This window comes from Orcinus orca, chromosome 12, assembly GCF_937001465.1.
Source record: "Orcinus orca chromosome 12, mOrcOrc1.1, whole genome shotgun sequence".
Lineage (NCBI taxonomy): Eukaryota > Metazoa > Chordata > Mammalia > Artiodactyla > Delphinidae > Orcinus > Orcinus orca.
In genome coordinates, this window is record NC_064570.1 from 37,656,390 (window position 1) to 37,677,233 (window position 20,844).

The 20,844-nt window shown below is 35.2% G+C and overlaps 1 protein-coding gene across 16 annotated transcripts in view; it reads left to right on the forward strand.

Annotated features, from left to right (window-relative positions):
- The first annotated feature begins 265 nt into the window (after nucleotides 1-265).
- The window catches only part of TRDN (triadin), a 380,671-nt gene continuing 360,092 nt past the window's right edge, over nucleotides 266-20,844 (forward strand). For 4 of the 16 annotated variants that reach the window (XM_049695250.1, XM_049695252.1, XM_049695251.1 and 1 more), the window contains exon 1: nucleotides 295-601. In XM_049695250.1, the coding sequence (XP_049551207.1) occupies nucleotides 580-601 (22 nt within the window). In that variant the 5' untranslated portion in view covers nucleotides 295-579. Of the gene's footprint in view, nucleotides 602-20,844 lie in introns of all 16 variants that reach the window. The other 12 variants (XM_049695264.1, XM_049695265.1, XM_049695266.1 and 9 more) reach the window with 9 other exon arrangements.

Consider the following 20,844-nt stretch of genomic DNA (forward strand, 5'->3'; position numbering starts at 1 on the left):
TTTGCCTTGGGTAGACATTACAGGATCCTCCCCACACCAAATAAGGGGATGAGGAATGTTCTGAGCTTTAAGGGCACTAAGAATAAATCTGAGCTATCACGGATAAGATTACTTTCAACTCTTTATTTCATGTTTTCTGACATAGACCCCCAAATCTGTAATTATCTTAGGGAAACTGTAGGGGCTTAGACGGTACTTTCTGGTTCCTTTGCCTTTTCTTGGCCTAGCTCTCTTTGGGGCTGGAGAGCTGGTGTGTGTGTGTTTCCCTTAGAGTGCCAAAAAAAAAAAAGTGCTGAAGAGTCCTAGGGAGATGAAGCTATTTTTGTTCGAAGCTGATACTTCTGCCTGAGCCACAAGTGCTGCTTGGAAAGGGCTCAGGTTGTTTCCAGGGGGGGAGAACTCTGCAGAGAAGAGACAAAGTTCAACAGGACAACAAAGGAGCAGCAGAAACAGCCAGGAAAAGGAAGAGCCCTCACGCTTTCACACAGAGCCCCCTATCAGAGTTCTCCAAACCTAAATTATTCTGCAAAGGGCCACTTGACCGGAACTTTTGCCTGCCTTTTCCTTTCTCCAACCACCATGACTGAGATCACGGCTGAAGGTATTGCTAGCATTTTCCAATAGTATCAACTAGGAAAACAAAAAAGAAAAAGGTGGAAATTGACAGTCCCATTGATGGTCAATATGTCCTCTTAAAATGTTGCTTTTAGATAGTTATCTTGGTGGATGATTCTATATGGGATCAAAGAAATGGGTTTGGGAGCTGAGAGGCTGTCAGATGTGTGTGTTGGGGAGTGAAAAGAAGTTTCTCTGAAATTTTGCATGTGGAAACTGCTATTTGTGATGCCAAAGGCCCAACTAGTTAACAGTTGTCACCCATACCTCTATAAATAGCTATGGTCATGCAGTGTTAGGGCTGGTATCTTACCTAGCAAAAATTACAAGGTTTGCACGCAAGGCTGGAGACCACGATGAACTTAAAATGTTGCATTTAATGTTGAAACTTAGAGAACTGATTTTGAGCATTTTGCTTTATGACATATCAAATTGGAGATCTTAAATTTGTTTTCCTTTCTAACTCGAGTATATAAATATGCACACACACACATATAAGATTTATATACCTAAAAATTTTGTATGAATGTTGGTGGGTATTCAGAGACAAGGTTTGGAATTGCACAAAATCACTTTAAATCAGTATGGTTTTAAAAATAGAGTAATTAAGCTTTTGATTCTGATTCTTTTCATGCACTCATGTCTTTTACCTCTACATGATGAATCTATATTAAATATTTTCTGTTTTCATGCTTATTCTGAAAAGCTGTATGCTTTTCTGTTTTAAAGCTTATTCTGAAAAGGTATGTACCACACCTTAAAACATTTTTATTATTCGACCATGATAGCAATCATTTTGCCCAAATATAATATATGCAAAATATATGTACATATATAATTATATATATATTTTTTGCTATCTTTAAGACAACTAAAGAGTTTTGAATACAGGCACAATCCATTTCTAGCTGGGGTAAAAATTTGGGAGGTGGATCTAAAATTTGCTTCTGACAGCTGTAAGCAAATCAGACAGGTGGTGCTCTCCACAGCTTCCAAGTCTAATGCTGAGCTGGTTTGTTTTTAATCAGACAACTGAAAAAAGAGAATGTGTGGTTTTGGCTCTTTGGGTAGACATTAGTATGGGCATATGGTCATTTCACAGTTTAAGATTTTCAGTCACTACTTACAAAGAGAATTGTCTTACTTGCATCTTCCACTAAGAAATTTAGTCTAGTACCCCCAAATTAATAGAAATAATTACTGAGAGATTTCTATGTATCAGGTATTTTGCTCAGGACTTTATGTGTGTGTACTTATTGAAACCTCACAGAATTCAATTAAGTTAGCATTATTATCTCCATTTTGCAGAAATAGAAACTGTAACTCTCTTATTTGGAGACTTGCTCAAAACCACAGTATTGCCAAGATTAGAAGCCAGCTCCCTTACATCTAGTTTGTGTTTTTTCATTTCTCTAAGAGGATATCAGGTTTCCTCTTTACCAATTTTAGTTCAGAATTTGCTAACTAAATATAAATAGCATTTTTTCTTATTCCTTAGATATGCTGCATCATGTGACCTTTAGATGGTCTTAAAGACAGCTATCTGTAAAAATGTCTCACTTAGCCCTGCACAAGTTATTAAGATACCTGTGAATATGTTCCCTGCCTCTGCATGGGGCGTGAACTGCCAGCTGATTCGGGTCACTTGGCCAAAACATTTTTCACTTGCCTGTGGGTTATGCTCTGTAGACCTTCGCACTTGATTCATAAATGTTTTTACAGGAAAATTCCAGATTATGGAATAGAACTTATGTTTCTGTCTTCTCCCCGTGGAGAGTTTAAAGGGTGCTTGGAAGACCTCTTGTTGTCACCTCTAAAAAAAAATCATTGAATTAGTAATGAATTAAAAATGTAAAAACGCCATCTAGTTCCTAGGTGATGGGCATTTCCTACTCCCTGGCCTTAACAGTTCATAGGATATTTGTCATCTGAACATCGCATTAGTTATGTACTTTTTTCCTTTTCTGGAATGATTTATTAATCATATTTCTCAAATGATAATTAGACTGACAACTCAGATGAGCTTACCTTTTAAGGTTAGTACCACAGTCATTCTCTGTGTTCATCCAAAGTTTCTTGCATGCTGCTCTACTACACACCTTTCATTTTGTCTTCGTGACTCTTACTTTTTGTGCGCCAGCTACAATAGCCTTCTTTCAGTCTTTTATAAGAGGTGTACTTGTGTGCAGAGCCTTGGTACAAGTTGTTCCATCAACCTGGAATATTCTTTCCTCTCATCTGTTATATTTCTTTTGCTGCCCCATTATTGAAATGTAAGCACTGCATCAGTAGCCTTAGACATATACTGATGATTCTTCTCATCCATTGATCACAAAGCAAGCAGACACCTTGTAGTACTTAAGACAGAGCTGGAGTAGCCCCTTAGAAAGCTTAAGTCCACTGTCCTCACCTCAATTTTTATAAAACTGAAGGTCATGGAGATTATACAACTCTCTCGTGGTCACTGATAATTGGGGGAGGTCTGAGGATAGAGTTCATGTTTCTTGTGGTGCTTACTCAACTATAATGCACGGCATATCTGTAAACCTTCCTGAGTTCCTCACATAGATTTTCAGTGCATATTCCAAGCTGGCTTACTTCATCTGACAGAAGAAAGGAAGTAATGTTAGATATGGAATTGTGTTTCAGGTACAGAGCAACAGATGAACTAAAATTAGAACAAAGTTGAACCCCAAAGGACTTTAGGGAAACAATATCTTTGATTCTAGCTATGATAAATTAATAATTATAATGATAATGATAATAACCACTGATATTTATTCAGAAGACGTTATATGTCAAATGTAACATGACCATTTAATCCTCAGGACAGCAAAATGAGATAGATACTTTTATTATTGCTATTTATGGAATAGGAAGCTGAGGCTTAGAGAGGTTAGAAATTTGCCTGAATTCACACAGCTATTTATGGTGTAGCTAGGATTCACACTCAGATCTCTGACTCCAGAGGCATGTTAAATACTTCCTTTTGCTGCGTGAGACTAATAGTCAGCCTGGTGTTAATTCAGAGGTTGGGAGGGACCTGTACTAGACCCCTGTTCTGGTTTGGCCCCTGCTACATTGGGTAGGTTAGATCAGGCCCCAGACTGGATCTGACTCAAACAGTGCTAAGGTTTAGAGTTATAAATAGCCTTCTGCCTTCTTTCCAGAGGCCCAGTTATTCCTAGACAAATGCCATAGTTAGCTTCCCCTTCTGAGGTTCATATGAACTTTCGACTACCAATTTCATCAACTATTTGACAGAATATATCACTGTGTAAAAATACTTTTTGAGTAATTTTGATGACAGTAAAGTTTAGTTAATTCTTAATAGCTTTGTGAAAAACATGGAGACTTTTTAAAAAGTTGGTAAAATAGATAATGTTTTCAAATTGCCAATTAACTAACACACAGTCAAATTATGTTTTACAATAACATTCATATAATTGTGTTCTCTGGGTCCAACTACCTCCAGAATATAGGAAAATACAAATTTTTCTGCAATAGGTTCAAGTTGGTAGAGAGCCTATATACAATTAAATTAGCATTTACTAGAATACGTAGTTAAAGGAAATTCTTTTTTTTTCAAGTTAGAGAAGTGATGTCAAACTCTCAACTTCTAAGCTGTTATACAACCTCAGGGTTCAGAAGGGTTATTGTACTATGTAAGGAATTCTTTCCTATTAGTTTAACCACATTTTACTGCTTTTGTCACAAACATTTGAGAGGGTTTGACGTTCAAAATTTAGAGCAAAAATGGTCATTTAGTTTATGCACTGCTCTGCTTTGCGTAAGAATACCCATCATTGCTCTCAAGAAAAAAAAAATTTTTAAATTCACAGCCAGAATGTTTAATAACTATGCACACAAGTTAGATAACCCAGAGCAACAGATGATGAAATTAAGACCAGGAGAAGATGCAACCTCCATATCTGTGTTTATCTTGCCAAAACCAGAAGTGGCTACTCTGGCCTAAGTGGAGATGACTTGGGGGTGGGGGAGGAGGAAGAGGATGAAGCACTAGATTCAAAGCTTAATCACTTCTGGGTTATGTTCTCCTGATCAAGAGAAGCAATGACCACAGACAGAATATCATTTTTAGTCCCAGGAACACATTTTAAATTTGGCATTGACAAGCCAGTACATTCAGAAGAGGAGAACCATGATGGTAAGAGGCACAGTGAAATGAAAAGACTTGTGCTCAGGTCCTTTAAGATTGGATTTTCTCATTATGTAGCGATAGAGGGCAATGCAAAGACCCATGGGTAAAAGTCTGGAAGCCACAAAAAGGCAAAATGTTGGTGAAATATAAGGCAAAACATAACCAACCATTGAAATGATATCTAGGGCTTCCTTGGTGGTGCAGTGGTTAAGAATCCTCTTGGCAATGCAGGGCACATGGGTTCGAGCCCTGGTCCGGGAAGATCCCACATGGCGCGGAGGAACTAAGCCCACGTGCCACAGCTACTGAAGCCTGCACTCCACAGTTACTGAAGCCCGCGCGTCTTGAGTCCATGCTCCGCAATGAAGAGTAGCCCCCTTTTGCCACCACTAGAGAAAGCCCACACACAGCAATGAAGACCCAACGCAGCCAAAAATAAAATAAATAAATTTATTTAAAAAAAAAAAGAAATGATATCTAGAACTGGCTCTTCTGACTCAAAACAAAACAGGGAAAAAAGCAAAAGAAAAATAGAAAAGAAAACCAATGAAAGAAAAATAACACCAATAGAAGGATGAGGACTGTGTTACAAATTTTCAAGCAATAGATTTTCAAGCAATAGAAGGATGAGGACTGTGTTACAAATTACACCATATTATGCAGTCAGCAAAATCCAGGCTATGGTAACCTCTACAGCACTAACAACCCAGTTCCTTCAAATAAGTTACTAGGAACATAAGGAGATGCCAAGGAATCCTGTGGATGAAAAGAAACGTAAGAACAGAGCAACCCATTACAAGGTATAGAATTGTTAGATCATGATTCAAACAAACTTTAAAAAATCTATGAAAAGGGGGCTTCCCTGGTGGCGCAGTGGTTGAGAGTCCACCTGCCGATGCAGGGGACACCGGTTTGTGCCCCGGTCCAGGAAGATCCCACATGCTGCAGAGCAGCTGGGCCCGTGAGCCATGGCTGCTGAGCCTGCACGTCCGGAGCCTGTGCTCCACAACAGGAGAGGCCACAACAGTGAGAGTCCTGCGTACCGCAAAAAACAAAAAAAATCTATGAAATAATTGGAAATTTAATAGACTCTGGATGTTAGATGATATTAATAAATTATCATATTTATGGTGGGATAATAATCTTGTGGTTATATTTTATTTTATTTTTTCAATAGTCAGAATGATTTATTATCTTTTTGAAAAATACCAACATGTTCCAAAATGAGCATATATGTTTCTAACAAGCAAACACATTTTCAGTTTATTCATATTTTGTCAAGATTTGACAAGACTTCTTATTTGGCAGAATAAGTTCAAATAATGTCAAAAGAAGGATTTTAGCCAGATTCTTATATTCTTTTTTTTTTTGAATTTTTGAATTTTATTCTATTTATTTTTTTTATACAGCAGGTTCTTATTAGTTATCCATTTTATACATACTAGTGTATATATGTGGTTATATTTTAAAACTGCTTATTATTTGGACATACACGTACTCAAATATGGATGAGATGATATGCTTGAAATTTGCTTCTACAGAGTATGCCAGAGAATAAAGTAGATGAGGTGTGGGTGGGGTAGGATTGGCCAGGAATTGATTACATTGGGACTGATGATGGGTACATGGAGTTTCATTATAATTTTCTGTCTACTTCTGCAAATATTCAAGCTTCTCCATAATAATTAGAAAGGAAAAGAACAGAGCTGATGTAGTGAAGTAAATAACTTTAAGAAAAACAATTTTTGTAATGCATGTAAGGTCAGTGACTCTACTGGCCACCAAATTTATTCATAAGTGCAAATTACCCCCTAATTGAACAGTCTGTAGTTATTGAAATGGAAACCAAAAAATGCTCATATTAGACAGAGGGGTCCAGAAATCTACATTTCTAACAACAGACCAGGAAATAATGATTTTCAAATATGTTCATTATAATGTGGGAATCTGTTGCTTAGTTTCATAACATTTCTCAATATTATTAGTGACATTAATTAGAGAAATTAGTGAGCAACAGATCATTTTTGAGATGGTCCATGTGAAAACCTGAGGAAAAATTAAAAACCTAAGGAGTCAACATGATGCAAGAAAAATAATCCTAAAAATTGCTATGGTCAGGAACATCATGTTTATTAAGTGCCAACGTCTTGCAAAAATATGTCTTTTAAATATCACAGAAATTCTGAAAGGCTGAAAGGCAGATATTACATAAAACTGATCAGACCGACTCTAAACATCATCTTCTTTACTGGTCAAGTTGAATTTAGAAAAGAGAAGAAAGTGTGAAAAACAGTGACATATAGTTAATTAAAAATCAGAGAGAAAAAGTAGTGTGGAACTGAGGGAAGTCAGCATTAAAATAATTAAAGGCAGTGTGATAAAGTAGGAAGTGTGTGGAGTTTCAAGTCAGAAATCCTGTTTAAGCACTAGCTTCACTACTTAACCATAGGTGGTCTGGGGCGGGGGGACATACACTAGTTGGCTAACCTCGGTTAATAGTGAATAATATGACCAGAGGAAATTTTCCAACTTTTATACGGTCGTGCTAATTGGCAAATTATATATATATTTTTAGCTGTTCAAAGCATCCATGATGCAAAATAGGTAGTGAAAGTGGACAGAAAGTATATCTTTGTAGTGTTAGCTCTAGTTGGGTTTCATTACGAAGCTTTTCCGTATAGCTTTTCCTTTCCTTCCTTTTGTTATTATTTGTAATATTGACTCTTTCACCCTCCCCCCAGCCCATCTCTAAGCACACAGTACCCATGGAAAATGTTCTGTTAGCTTAAATACTTCTTAATTTTTTTCCTATTTATTTTTGGTCATCACTGGGACTGTAATTTAAAAATCATTCTACTTTTACAATACAAAAATGAATTGAGGCTATTCCAGCTATTATTCTAAAGGCTTAGGAATCCTTAGAGAGTTAAAGCCTCCAATGCTGTTTGCATTTTTAATCAGTTAACAATGTTAAAGATGAGAGAAACCTAAAATGGTACAACTAAGCAATTTTAAAATCATCTACATTGACCTTTGGGTTGAATATATCAGTTTGAAAGAAAATGCATAGATAGTTTAGATTTTCCAGCTAAGTTTTTGGTTTTATATTTACAGAGTTTAAAGCATTATTATTTTCTTTTCTTCCTTCAAATAAAAAGAAACGCTTTGGGGACATGCTTAATGTATTTTAAAAATGTATGTTATCTAAAGTAACACATTTAGAAAGAGCAAATTAGGGGGAAAACTTCATCTGGTGACTATGCATTAACATCATACAATAATTCCAAGTTTATGGAGTTTAGGTTCTATTCAACTTAAAAGTTCTAGGAAGATCCATCAAAGTTAAGTTTTTTGCTCTCCCCAGTTCCTATTTTCTCTGGATAATATGAATACCATGCATAATTTCTGATAGAAAGCACTTATTTGAATGTCACATAAAAATGTATTGCCCCAAGTGAGGGTTATGCAGAAATAGATGAACTTGCTCGTCCAAAATGATAGTATTTTCCATCTTCAAAGGAAGTTGAAAAGAATATCCTTGGCAAATGTGTAATGAATAAAGTCCTGCTTCTCTTTCTACAAGTTATGCTCTCTAAAGATCAAACATCTCCACATCTCCGTGCCCGAAGTCAAGCTGTCAAAGGCTCATGGAATTTATGATTTTGAGAGATCCTTTGGGATGTAAATGAGCTGTTTCCTCATAAACCACAGAGTCTGTCTCTCTTATAAAGTAGTTGAATGTTACATTTAAATATATATTGTTTAGATAGTTTCTAACTTAGTTTCTGTGACAGGGGCTGCGGCATGTGGTCTTTCCTTAAACAACTTAAAGATACAATCTTTTAACCTAGAAGAACAAAGATAATTATTGTTTGGCAACCTGCTTTGTACAGGGGAAACTTGGTTTGTTTTTCACACAGCATGAGGCTAGAACTCACTGTGATAGACCTGTTTTATCCTTGCCACTCATTTGTTGCATCATTTCCTCTCCGTGACACAGGTTACTGAAACGTTGAAAAAAATTAAAGAAAGAAAGAGCTCTTAATATTTAAAATTTTGTTTTAAAAATGTTCGAGGGCATTAGTGAGCTTGCGGATGTGAAAGAATCAGTTTCCGCTTATTTATACTACTTTCAAAATACATTTTTAGCAAGGTTTCCTTGGAAAATTTATTGTTGCCTTTTAAAATAAAATCATCATGTGATTAAGAGAATTTTCTGTTTGTGGTAGACATTTGATACAATGTCACAACAAAAATGGCAAATATTAAGTGACACTTTGACATTCAGCGCTAGAGCTATTATTTTTGTCCGTGGTTATTCTTATTTAACTTATGTATAATTGCCTGGGGGAAAAAGAGTGTACTATAAAATCTATAAGTTACCATAGGATGGTAAAACTCCATGCTTATGAATTTAAATCTGTAGAAGTATTAGGGGTTGCATTTAGAGAAAAGCAAACAAAGTACATCCATTTGAAATATAACAAAATTTTAGACTCCGTGGTATTAACTATCAACCTATAAGTAGATGTATAAAGCAGTAGGTCATATCGAAAGCTCAGTTGTAGTTGATATTTTAGCACATATTACATACCAGGCTGAATGCCAGACAATGGGGACATGAAGAAGAATAACACAAGGTCGCTGACTCTAATATGGTAGATTAAAAAACAAGCAGGAAAGAGAAAAACTAAGAGTAGACAGATTTAAAAACATATGACTTCAGTAAGGATTTATGAATGATGAGTGTTTAATTTGGTTTAACAAAGTCATGCTATTGTTCATATATCTTATGATCAGTGAGCACACATTGAAACTTGCTGAAAATAACTTTAGAATGATAGTGTCCTGTTCTTGACTCTGATCATTTACAGTGCACATGCCGTTGTTGGGAAGGTGAAATGGCTGGCCAAGAGGTAAGGAGATCAGGAGTAGGTTTGCTCAATGTAGAGGTGAAGAAAAAAAGAAATGGGTGGTAGTTGAGAATTAGTGGTTTGCGGGATGAAACCCTGGGGTGACCAAGGTGTGGAGTTACCTGTCTAAGAAATTTGGTAAAAATCCCCTGTTTTTGTTAAGGGACCCTATTGCTATAGTATTGAAAAAGTTGGATGTCTCACGTGCCTGATTTATTTTAAACTAGTTGTTTATTTTGATCCCTGTTTTTTTGGGTTTTTTCTCACCTATTTAAGTGGTCTCCCACTGTTTGTATTTCCATTGTTGCTTTTGATCCTCAAACACTCCACTTTGAGCTTAGTTTGTATTTATGGAGCCCTATTTCCAGTTCACGAAGAAATAATGAGATAATGCTAACTGTGAGACAGGTATTCACTAAATAAGTTTCTTCAGGGTAATAATGAGAAATCAGCTGTAAAGAATTAATTCTATGATCAGTGTTGTTCTAAGTACTATAAGAACTAGTGTTAATAGGCCGGTGGTCTTGTCAAGGTGTATTATAAGGCCAATGAATTAAACACTGAAGCGAGGCAAGAGGGTTTTAAAGATGCTAGGGAAAAGCTTTTTTCAAGGAAAGGATAAAGAGACATGATCCTTAGTCCGAGGTTCAGAAGCTGTGACCAGGAATTTTTAATCTAGATATAACTAGATTGAAGCGATAAGTTCACAGAACCCTTTAGAGACTTTGTTCATAGTGACTGGAAGAGTTGTATTAGAAATAATAATATAGTTTTGAAAGTTGCCAGATCATTTCGGCTATCTCTTGAATTAGGTAGACAGGTTTAACTATTAAGTTTCTGCCCAGTCTCTCTAGATTTGAAATGTCTTGTAGGTCTTGGCTAGAATGATTCTAGCATGGGTCCCTATCTTTGAGTGACACACAGGCTGTCAGTACCCAGGTGTTTTGGAACAGGATATTTTATCTTTGTCCCATCACTCTGTTATTCAACTGTGGATGCAGAGGGGCAAAACTTCTGATATCTTGAAGGATGTTCATTCATTTAAGAAGTACTTACTTGTATATATTTGGGATATCTTTGTTAGGTCTGAGGGTGAAATGTGAAATATATATAAATCTAGTGCTCAAGGAAAGATGAAATAATTGTATAAGTAACTATATGATACAAGTTCGGAAGTTCTAAGTTGCCTAAAGGAAGTACAGATAAAATTATAAATATAAAAATTGTGAGATAGATTTTTTGGTTTCTTCTTCAAATTTAAAGTAGACAATATTTACATATATGAAACAGCTAGAGAATAAATTAATAGATAACAAATAAACAAATTAGGGTTATGAGATATGATTATCAGGGAAATCTGAGAAGCAAGAGAATAGATGGACTTGGTTGACCAGGAACTGTTAAAAAGAAGTAGAATTTAACTTAAAACTTGAAAGATCTTTCTAAATGAAAGGACAAGAACATAAAAGAAAAGCAAATAATGAAGTTTTTCACCAAAATCCCTAGATGCTAATAGCCCCAGTTTCATTTATTTAACAAACAATTATTTGATATATTTTCATTAAATAAACATCTTGCCCTCATGATCTATGCTGGGGAATCAAAGCTGGAGAAGACACACTCTACTGACATTTGGGGCAGGAAAAGCCTCTCCCAGACACTGCAGGACAATTACCATACAGTAGCACCCCTCACCATAATTTTGACTGAACAAACAATCCCAAACATTTTCCAACAGAGATGCTAAACCACACCCCAGTTAACAACAAACAAGAATCTAAGACAAAAGTGAGCAAAGGTGCTAATAGTTGTGAAGGAGCTAGCATCAGAGTACTCAATTATGAGAAATTCCTGGCTTAGTTATCTTCCAGTTTTATACAGAAGATTCTTTTTAGGTCAATATAAAGAATTTGCATTGCTAGGAATGTTTTCTTAATAGTCTTTAATCAGTTACCAACTAAGAGTTATTATATGAATATTAAAGATAGCCATCTTGTTCAATGATTAGAAAGTTATTTGGAATAGGATGAAATCCTTTCTGAAAAGGAATTATGTTTGGTTGCCTTGATTTGCTATTTGTAATTCTATAGTAGAAAGATAAAAACAGGATAATTTTAAGGAAGTGTGGGGCAAAGAGATTCACAAACTAAATGCAATAACACAATTTCCCCTTGAGAAAAATCAGTGAAAGGTGATGGCTTATTTTGTATGTCCTTGAGCTAATGAGTTGAGAAATGACAGCATAATTTGAGGAGAGGCACAGGTGGAAGCAGCTCTAATGGGTAAACTGAAAGTCAGTACTTTGCAAATTGCCTCATATAGTTTAACAGAAGCTAAATTATAAACTTGAGGGTGGATTGCATTTTTTTACCTGATAGTCACCCTATATCGTGGCATATTGAATTCTGAGTCTACTTAGGGACCTCCGATGTGTTTTTAATCCTTTGCTACACTACCAAAAGGGCAAATGTGTCTTCTAATCATGTAGGAACTCACTTAAAATTATGTTGTTACGTAACACTGATCTAGAAGCCAAAATGCACAAGAGCACTATCTACAGGTGAATAAATAATTAGGTAACTGTGGCAATTTTTTTTTTAAACACCTTTATTAGAGTATAATTGCTTTACAATGGTGTGTTAGTTTCTGCTTTATAACAAAGTGAAGCAGCTATACATATACATATATCCCCATATCTCCTCCCTCTTGCGACTCCCTCCCACCCTCCCTATCCCACCTCTCTAGGTGGTCACAAAGCACAGAGCTGATCTCCCTGTGCTATGCAGTTGTTTCCCACTAACTATCTATTTTACATTTGGTAGTGTATATTTGTCCATGCCACTCTCTCACTTCGTCCCAGCTTCCCCTTCCCCCTCCCCGTGTCCTCAAGTCCATTCTCTACATCTGCGTCTTTATTCCTGTCCTGCCCCTACATTCTTCAGAACCATTTTTTTCCTTTAGATTCCATATATATGTGTTGGCATACGGTATTTGTTTTTCTCTTTCTGACTTAATTTTTTGAAAAATATTGTTCCACTTGGTTTTCAAAAGACACGCCATCTCATCCATTCAGTGTGAAAAGAAATAACATGAGTCATCACAGTTTTTTAAATGTTTTTAATTTTTTCTTTAAAATTCTTTTGTAAAATATAGACATGGAAAGCTGCATAAATCATATATGTTTATATAACATTTACTAAACATTAATGGAGTTGACATCCACAAAACCAACACCCAGATCAGAAAACAATACTGCCATCACCTCTGAAGCATAGTCCAATCTGCCCACCAATAGACTGACTCTCACTGGCTTTGCTTCCCAGTCGAGACATCTATTTCTCCAGCCCTTCTCCCATAAGGAAAAACTATTCTTACTCTTTTAATAAAAATCTTCTTGCTTTGCTTTATAGTTTTATAACCTCCACATCTATAAACAATGCAATTTACTTCTGCCATGTTTGTTCTTTGCATAAATGAAACCCCACAGCATGTGTTATTCTGTGTCTTGCTGCCTTAATTCAACACTGTATGACTCATCTGTTTTGTTGTATGTAGCTGTACTTTATGTTATTCTTGCTGCACAGTGTTCCATTGTATGAATGTCATAATTTATTTATCCATTGGAATTTTTTAAATTTGGTGCTTTTATGAGCAATACTGCTATGATCATTTCTCTTTTTTTAGTTTTATTATGCTATGGCTCTACTGACAATGTATATTTATTTCATGGCACTATGCTCTGTGATGAAAAGGTGAATTAGGCATGAAGAAGATACCTTGTTCACTCAAATTGTGTAGCATGTGTATTATCATTTAGCTTATCAAATTCTATTATTATCTAATTGAAAAACATGGAGAAAGGATGACCTCAATGAGCATCTACTAGAAATGTCCCAGCTTGTTTTTCTGTAGAAATTGACCTAGTCCTATGAGATATATATGATGGGTATTTGGAGGAGCAGGGAGAGAATAAGTAGAATATAAGGACTTCTGAGAGATAAAGAAGTAATCCCCTAAAGATGATGTGGTACATATTTACAATGGAATACTACTCAACCATAAAAAAGAATGAAATAATTCCATCTGCAGCAACATGAATGCAACTAGAGATTATCATACAAAGTGAAGTAAGTCAGAAAGAGAAAGATAAATACCATATGATATCACTTATATGTGGAATCTAAAAGATGACACAAGTGAACCTATCTATGAAACAAATAGAATCAGGGACGTAGAGAATAGACCGGTGGTTGCCAAGGGGGAGGGGGGTGGGAGAGGGTAGGAGTGGGAGTTTGGGATTAGCAAATGCAAGCTGGTATATATAGAATGGATAAACAACAAAGTCTTACTGTATAGAACAGGGAACTATATTCAACATCCTGTGATAAGCTATAATGGAAAAGAATATGCAAAAGAATGTATATATATGTATAACTGAGTCACTTTGCTGTACAGCAGTAATTAACACAACATTGTAGTTCAACTATACTTCAATAAAAAATAAATTAAAATTTAAAAAAGAACTAATCCCCAATGTATCTGAGGCTGTATAAGCAGCAACTCAAGAATTATCATTTAGACCTGGCATAATGTGGCATAAAAAATATTCAAAAATATTTATTGAATATTATGTCTCCTCATTGCCAATCGTTGTGCTTGGAGCTGGGCCAGTAACAACAAAAAATAGTCCCTGTTTTCCCAGAGTTTATGCTGACGTAGAAAACTTATGTCTGATGACCAGAATACTCATCCTCACCAGGTTCTGCATGTTGATCTCCTTGCTGGCACTGGTGAGGATGACGAAATTCTTGCTGGTCGGGCTCCCTTTTTCTAGGATTCCTGGTACATTCCTATTCATGGACTCAAGCTTTAGTAAGTCTTTAATGACATTTATTCAGATATTGCTATTTTTCACATTCAGGCAAGACTTAAGTTTCCAGTTCTACTCTTCCTGCTTTTAGATCAGGACCTCCTGTCTTTAAAGGTAGTCTGCTTCAGAGATTTAATTTTATCCATTTCATGTTCATTTTGTCATCTGAAACTCTCAAAAATGCTTAAAAAGTGTACTGGTTGTGGCCAGGGAATTTAAGCAACTTTCAATGTTTAAGATCCCCACACAATACTTTGCTCTACTAAGCAGGCCTAAGCGACACTTTGTATTGAGAAATGCTCACAAAATGTCTACTGATAAAGAGTAGAGAGAATATTAGTTATGGTATGCAAAATAATGGCCCTCAAAGATATCCATGCCCTAATCCCCAGAACTTGTGAACGTGTATTTAACGGGGCAAAAGGGAATTTGCAGGTGTGATTAAATTAGGGACCTGGAGATAAAGAGATTATCCTGTATTAGCTGGGCAGGTCTAATCTAATCATATGAGTCCTTGAAAGTGGAGAATCTTTCCTGGTTGTGGTCAGAGGCATATGTGATGTTAAGACTTGACCAGCCACTGTTGGCTTTCAAGATGGAGGAAGAGGCCATGAGCCAAGGAATATGGTAGCCTGTAGAAGCCAGAGAGTGTAAGGAGATGAATTCTTCCTGAGAGCCTCCACAAAGGAGTGTAGCCCTGCAAACACCTGGACTTTAGCCCCTGGAGACTCATGATGGACTTCTGTGACACAAAACCCTAAGATAATAAAGTTGTGTTATTTTAAGCCACTGAGTTTATGGTCATTTATTATGGCAGCAGTAGAAACCTAATATACTGTGTTTATCTGATTACTGCAACTCTCTCTTATGCACTAAGAGACACATTTTCAGAAGGCTTATAAAAAACTGACATAGAATAACCGCAAATTTTTTCCACAAGAATTTTTTATAAAAGTCCCTTTTTAAATTAAAAAAATAGGTCTCCCTTTTGTATAAGAAACCTGAGGCTAAAAAGGAGCCCTCTTTCCAAGGTTACAGAACTCATTATTGGGACAATTAACAATTGTTAATGACTAACTGGCTTATTTCTGATAATGACTAACTGGCTTATTCTTTCTGTAGAAATGTATGCTGACTTTCCTTCCAATAAATGGAGTTTTCTAGTAAGTAATATTTTCCCTCTAATAATCAGCAAATATAGAGAGGCACTTCATTTTGGTTCATATTTTTCAGAAATGGATAATTGAAAATCTTAGGAAAGAGGGTTATAGTTTGTGCAATATTTATTTCTTCTTAAAATCTCTACAGTTAGTCTGCTTCCATTCAATTCTGTGCCATTTATGAAACACAAAATATGGCTTTTTCTATAATCAGTAGCATTTGCATGTATGTATATTTAATTACCTATACACAATATGTAAGACATATTGTCCACACTGCCTTGAAAATTATAAAGTAAACTTCTTTAAAAAGTTCTCTTGGTTCTTAAATCAGGACACTTTGCCCTTTTTGGAATGGGTATTCTTCACCTTTCCAGGTTTGCACACACTAGGAAGCTACATTTTCCACTGGATAGAAAGCTGACACTGCTGCAGTAAAAAAAGAATCAGGTCAGAGATTAATTTCATGGAACCCACAGTCATGTCAGCTAAACATGATCTGTTTGAGGTAGGTGAAAGATGTGAGATTACTCTGCTTGCTGTCCAAACTAAAATAAACATGCCTTCCTTTTATATTCGGATTTTAAAACTTTCCTTCTTTCGTTTGAGACTTCTAATGTATCCTTGCATAAAGTTTCTGCAGATTTTAAACTACTGACACAATCTTTGTGCTGAAACATCTTCCAAATAAAACCCATTAAAGAAAAAAAGGCGATCACATGGTGGGATTCAAGCAGATATTAAAAATGATGTAATTAAAGTTCTTGAAGTTGTAAAAGTTAGAAAAATAAAATTTGGAACTAAGTAAACAAAAGTTAGATTTGCATGAAAATGAAGTTTTCCTTAGTTTGACCTGAATGTCCATTAAAGGGCAGAATGCTGGTGGTTGTATCTTTGTTGATAAATATTAAAGGACAAATTTTAGAAAGTAAAGAAAGCAACAGCAAAGCAAAGTTGTGAGAAACCATAAATACATAATATTTATACAGAATTTATACAGTATAAATTCATATGAATAAATACAAAGTGTACATGTATTTATCTTATGATGCAGAGAATAAAATGTGAATTTAAAGTTTTAATTTTAATTAATATTGAGTTCCTAGTGTCTCATGAGACACTGTGCATGAAGCAGTAAGAGAAAGTATTTGGTAACTGTCATAAAAAATTATTATTTCATGATAGAGAGATGTTCTTTGATAAATGTATTTAAAACATTTATTTTAAATATAATAGTAGCTTAAGTTCAGAAGCAAGTCATAATATTTTTATTTTAGAATAATTTTGTAAATACACCTCATTTTTCTAAATTTTTCATTTATCTTTGAATTAATATTAAAAGGGTCAACTTGAGGTTATTTAAAAAAATATCTAGGTATTGTCCCATGGTAACATTCGTATGTTCTTTGAATGGTGGAGAGTTTGAAGTGATTTATACACACTTAAGCCAGTGCCTCCCAAACTTCAATGTGTGTATGAGTCACTTGAGGATCTTATTAAAAGGCTAATTCTGACTCAGTAGGGCTGGGGTGAGGCCTAAGGATATGCATTTCTAACATGCTCCAGATGATGAGGATGCTGCTTGTACATGGACCTCACTTTGCATAAGAAGATCTAGAGTATTTTAAGGGATGATTAGAGAAAAACTACGCTTTTGGTTTTAGCATCTAATTTTCAGCTGAAGTGAATAAACCAATGGATATCCTGTGAAAGAAGACCAGAAGGAGGAAGAATTTTTTTAAATTTATTTTTTCTTTGACTCTTTAAAGAGTGCATATGAATCTTTATAAGAAGAAAGGTTCATAATGCTGGGTTACTTGTGTGCCATACAACTCATATTTATTATCTGTATATAGTGCCAAATAGTTTCAAACCTGACAAATCTTAAAAAGAATTGTTTCACCCTTTAATGATATTTCTATGTTGTTAACGATGATTTAGATTTTACAAAGGGATACAAATTGCATGAACGTTTATTTAGATGCTTTTTAACACTTAAAAATTAATAATTATTACCAATTTATATTAATTGAATATCACTGGGTGTTTGGCTTTAGGTTTCACACTTTTAAAAAGATTAGACATGTATCTCTTTATAATACACTGTAAGCTGTCTCTATGCTTACCTTTTTTAAAAGAGTTTCAATCAAACTGAATAAATGAGGTTATTAAGCAGATAAAATAGTTGATTAATAATGTTGATGACATTAATTGATTAGTGCTGAAAGAGATTATGTTTTCTCTTTAAGATGATAGGTTTTGAATTCCTTATAATAATTAGGAAACATAAAACTTGCAAATATATATTTAAATACATTTATTTAAATGAATGCTAGGAAATCTCTAAGTTTATTTCGATTGGAACTAAAAATGTTCCTGATATAAATGTAGATTGGGACTTTCTTCATGTAAATTCTGGCATCACTTGCCCATCCTCAAATCATGAGTCTTTTTTCTAGGACACATGTGTTGGCACCATATGAGCCTTAGATTTGTTCAGTGTCTGACTTTTTCTAATACCTCCGTAAGTGAAGAATGATGCTGTTGCCTTTCATAGTTGTTTTAGGTCATTATTCACCAAATGTACCACTTTTCCTTGTTATTCAGTGCATCTAATTTTACCCTTATCCTGGATTCAGTTATTGATTTTATTTCTATGATGAGAAAGAAATACCATTATGATAAAATAGAATTGTAAGAAAGTAGAATTGAAACAGTTTTTAAGGTCATTTCAAGCAATTTCATGTTAAAATACAAGAGTTATTCTTGTTATAAAATTATGTGCCTGGAAACTACTTCAAGTCTTTCTCCTGTCCCTAAGCAGAAATATACTATAAGAAATGTCAAAGAAAATGAATATCTATCTTATAGTTAAATATTTTCATGCAAGGGTACTCAACATTTTCCTTAGCTATTTTTATAATAATACTTGTGTCAAGATGTCCTCACCTAAATCTCTCCTATTAAGATTTAACACAATTTCCTCTTCTATTTTTGAACTTGAAAATAGCAGGTCACCATTCTCTTTATAGTGACCCTTTGTCTTTTAGAACACTAACTTTACATTGTTCTCGGCTTTTTACTTAAGTTGGAAGAGCCAAGAAGAGAAAAAGATGTTTCTCCATATGCTGTACACTATTTTTCAGCCTTTTAGTCATATTAATTTCTAACCTGTAAATTTCAAATAAAACTATTTTTTGAGAAGGTGTAGATGTGATATTTCAAACATGTATTTACAGACAAAGCAAAGGCACTGACATAAAAATGAACACCCCAAGCCAATCAGAAGGAATGTCAGCCTTGATGATGTGTTTGTGCTTACTAACTACCAACTCTGTGTATTGAGAATGTTTGGTGAAAACACTGTATAGGATCAGAGAGTCATAGATTTAAACTCTTACTCTCCCTTGTACTCACAATGCGACTCATCTTTCTGAAGTGCAGTTTTCTTATCTTATTTATTATCTTTCTACAACAGAAAGATAATAATGACAGTTTATAGGGTGTATACAAGCATACCTCATTTTATTGAGCTTCACTTTATTGCCCTTTGCAAATTTGCATTTTTTTACAAATTGAAGGTTTCTGGCATCCCTGCATCAAGCAAGTCTATCAGCACCATTTTACCAACAGCCTTTTCTCATGTCTTGTCTCTGTGTCACATTTTGGTAACTCTCACAATATTTCAAATTTTTTCATTATTAATATATTTGTTATGGTGATCTGTGATCAATAATCTTTGACGTTACTATTGTAATTATTGTGGGGCACCACAAATAGCACCTATTTAAGATGGCAAACTTAATTGATAAATATGTGTTCAGACTGCTCCACTGATCAGCTGTGCCCCAGTCTCTGAGACATAACAATATTGAAATTATGCCAATTAATAATGCTACAGTGGCCTCTAAGTGTTCAAGTGAAAGGAATGTCTCTCACATTAAAACAAAAGCTAGAAATGATTAAGCTTAGTGAGGAAGGCATATTAAATTCCAAGACAAGTGGAAATCTAGGCCTCTTGCACCAAACAGCCAAGTTGTGAATGCAAAGGAAAAGTTCTGGAAGGAAATTAAAAGTGCTACTCCAGTGAACACATGAATGATTGGAAAGCAAAACAGCCTTACTGCTGATATGGAGAAAGTTTTAGTGGTCTGGATAGAAGATCAAACTAGCCACAACATTCTATTAAGCCAAAGCCTAGTCCAGACCAAGGCGCTAACTTTCTTCAATTCTATGAAGAGAGAGAGAGGTAAGGAAGCTGCAGAAGTCTGAAACTAGCAGAGGTTATTCATGAGGTTTAAGGGAAGAAGCCATCTCCATAACACGAAAGTGCAAGGTGAAGCAGCAAGTGTAGAAGTACTGCTGCTGTTGTCCAGAAGATCTAGTTAAGATAAATTCATGAAGGTGGCTACACTAAACAACAGATTCTCAGTGTAGACTAAACAGCCTTCTATTGGAGAAAGATGCCATCTAGAACTTTCATAGCTAGAGAGGATTAAGTTAATGCCTGGCTTCAAATCTTCAAAGGACTGGCTGACTCTCTTATTAGGGGCTAATGCAGCTGGTAACTTTAAGTTGAACCCAATGGTCATTTACCATTTTGAAAACCCTAGGTCCCTTAATAATTATGCTACCTCTACTCTACCTGTGCTCTATAAATGGAACGACAAAGCCTGGATGACAGCACATCTGTTACAACATGGTTTACTGGATATTTTAAGCCCACTGTTGAGAACTACTGCTCAGAAAAAAAAAAAAAATCCTTTCAAAATATTACTGTTCATTGACAATGCACCTGTTCACCCAAGTGTAGAGAGATGGAGGAGATTAATGTTGTTTTCATGCCTGCTGACACAACATCCGTTCTGAAGCCCATGGATCAGGGAGTCATTCTTTCAAATCTTATGATTTAAGAAATACATTTCATAAGGCTATAGGTGCCACAGATATTTATTCCTCTGATGGATCTGGGCAAACTAAACTGAAAACCTTCTGGAAGGGATGGACCATTCTAAATGCAATTAAGAGTATTTGTGATTCATGGAAATAGGTCAAAATATTAACATTAACAGGATTTTGGAAGAATTGATTCCAACCTTCATGGATGACTTTGAGGGGTTCAGG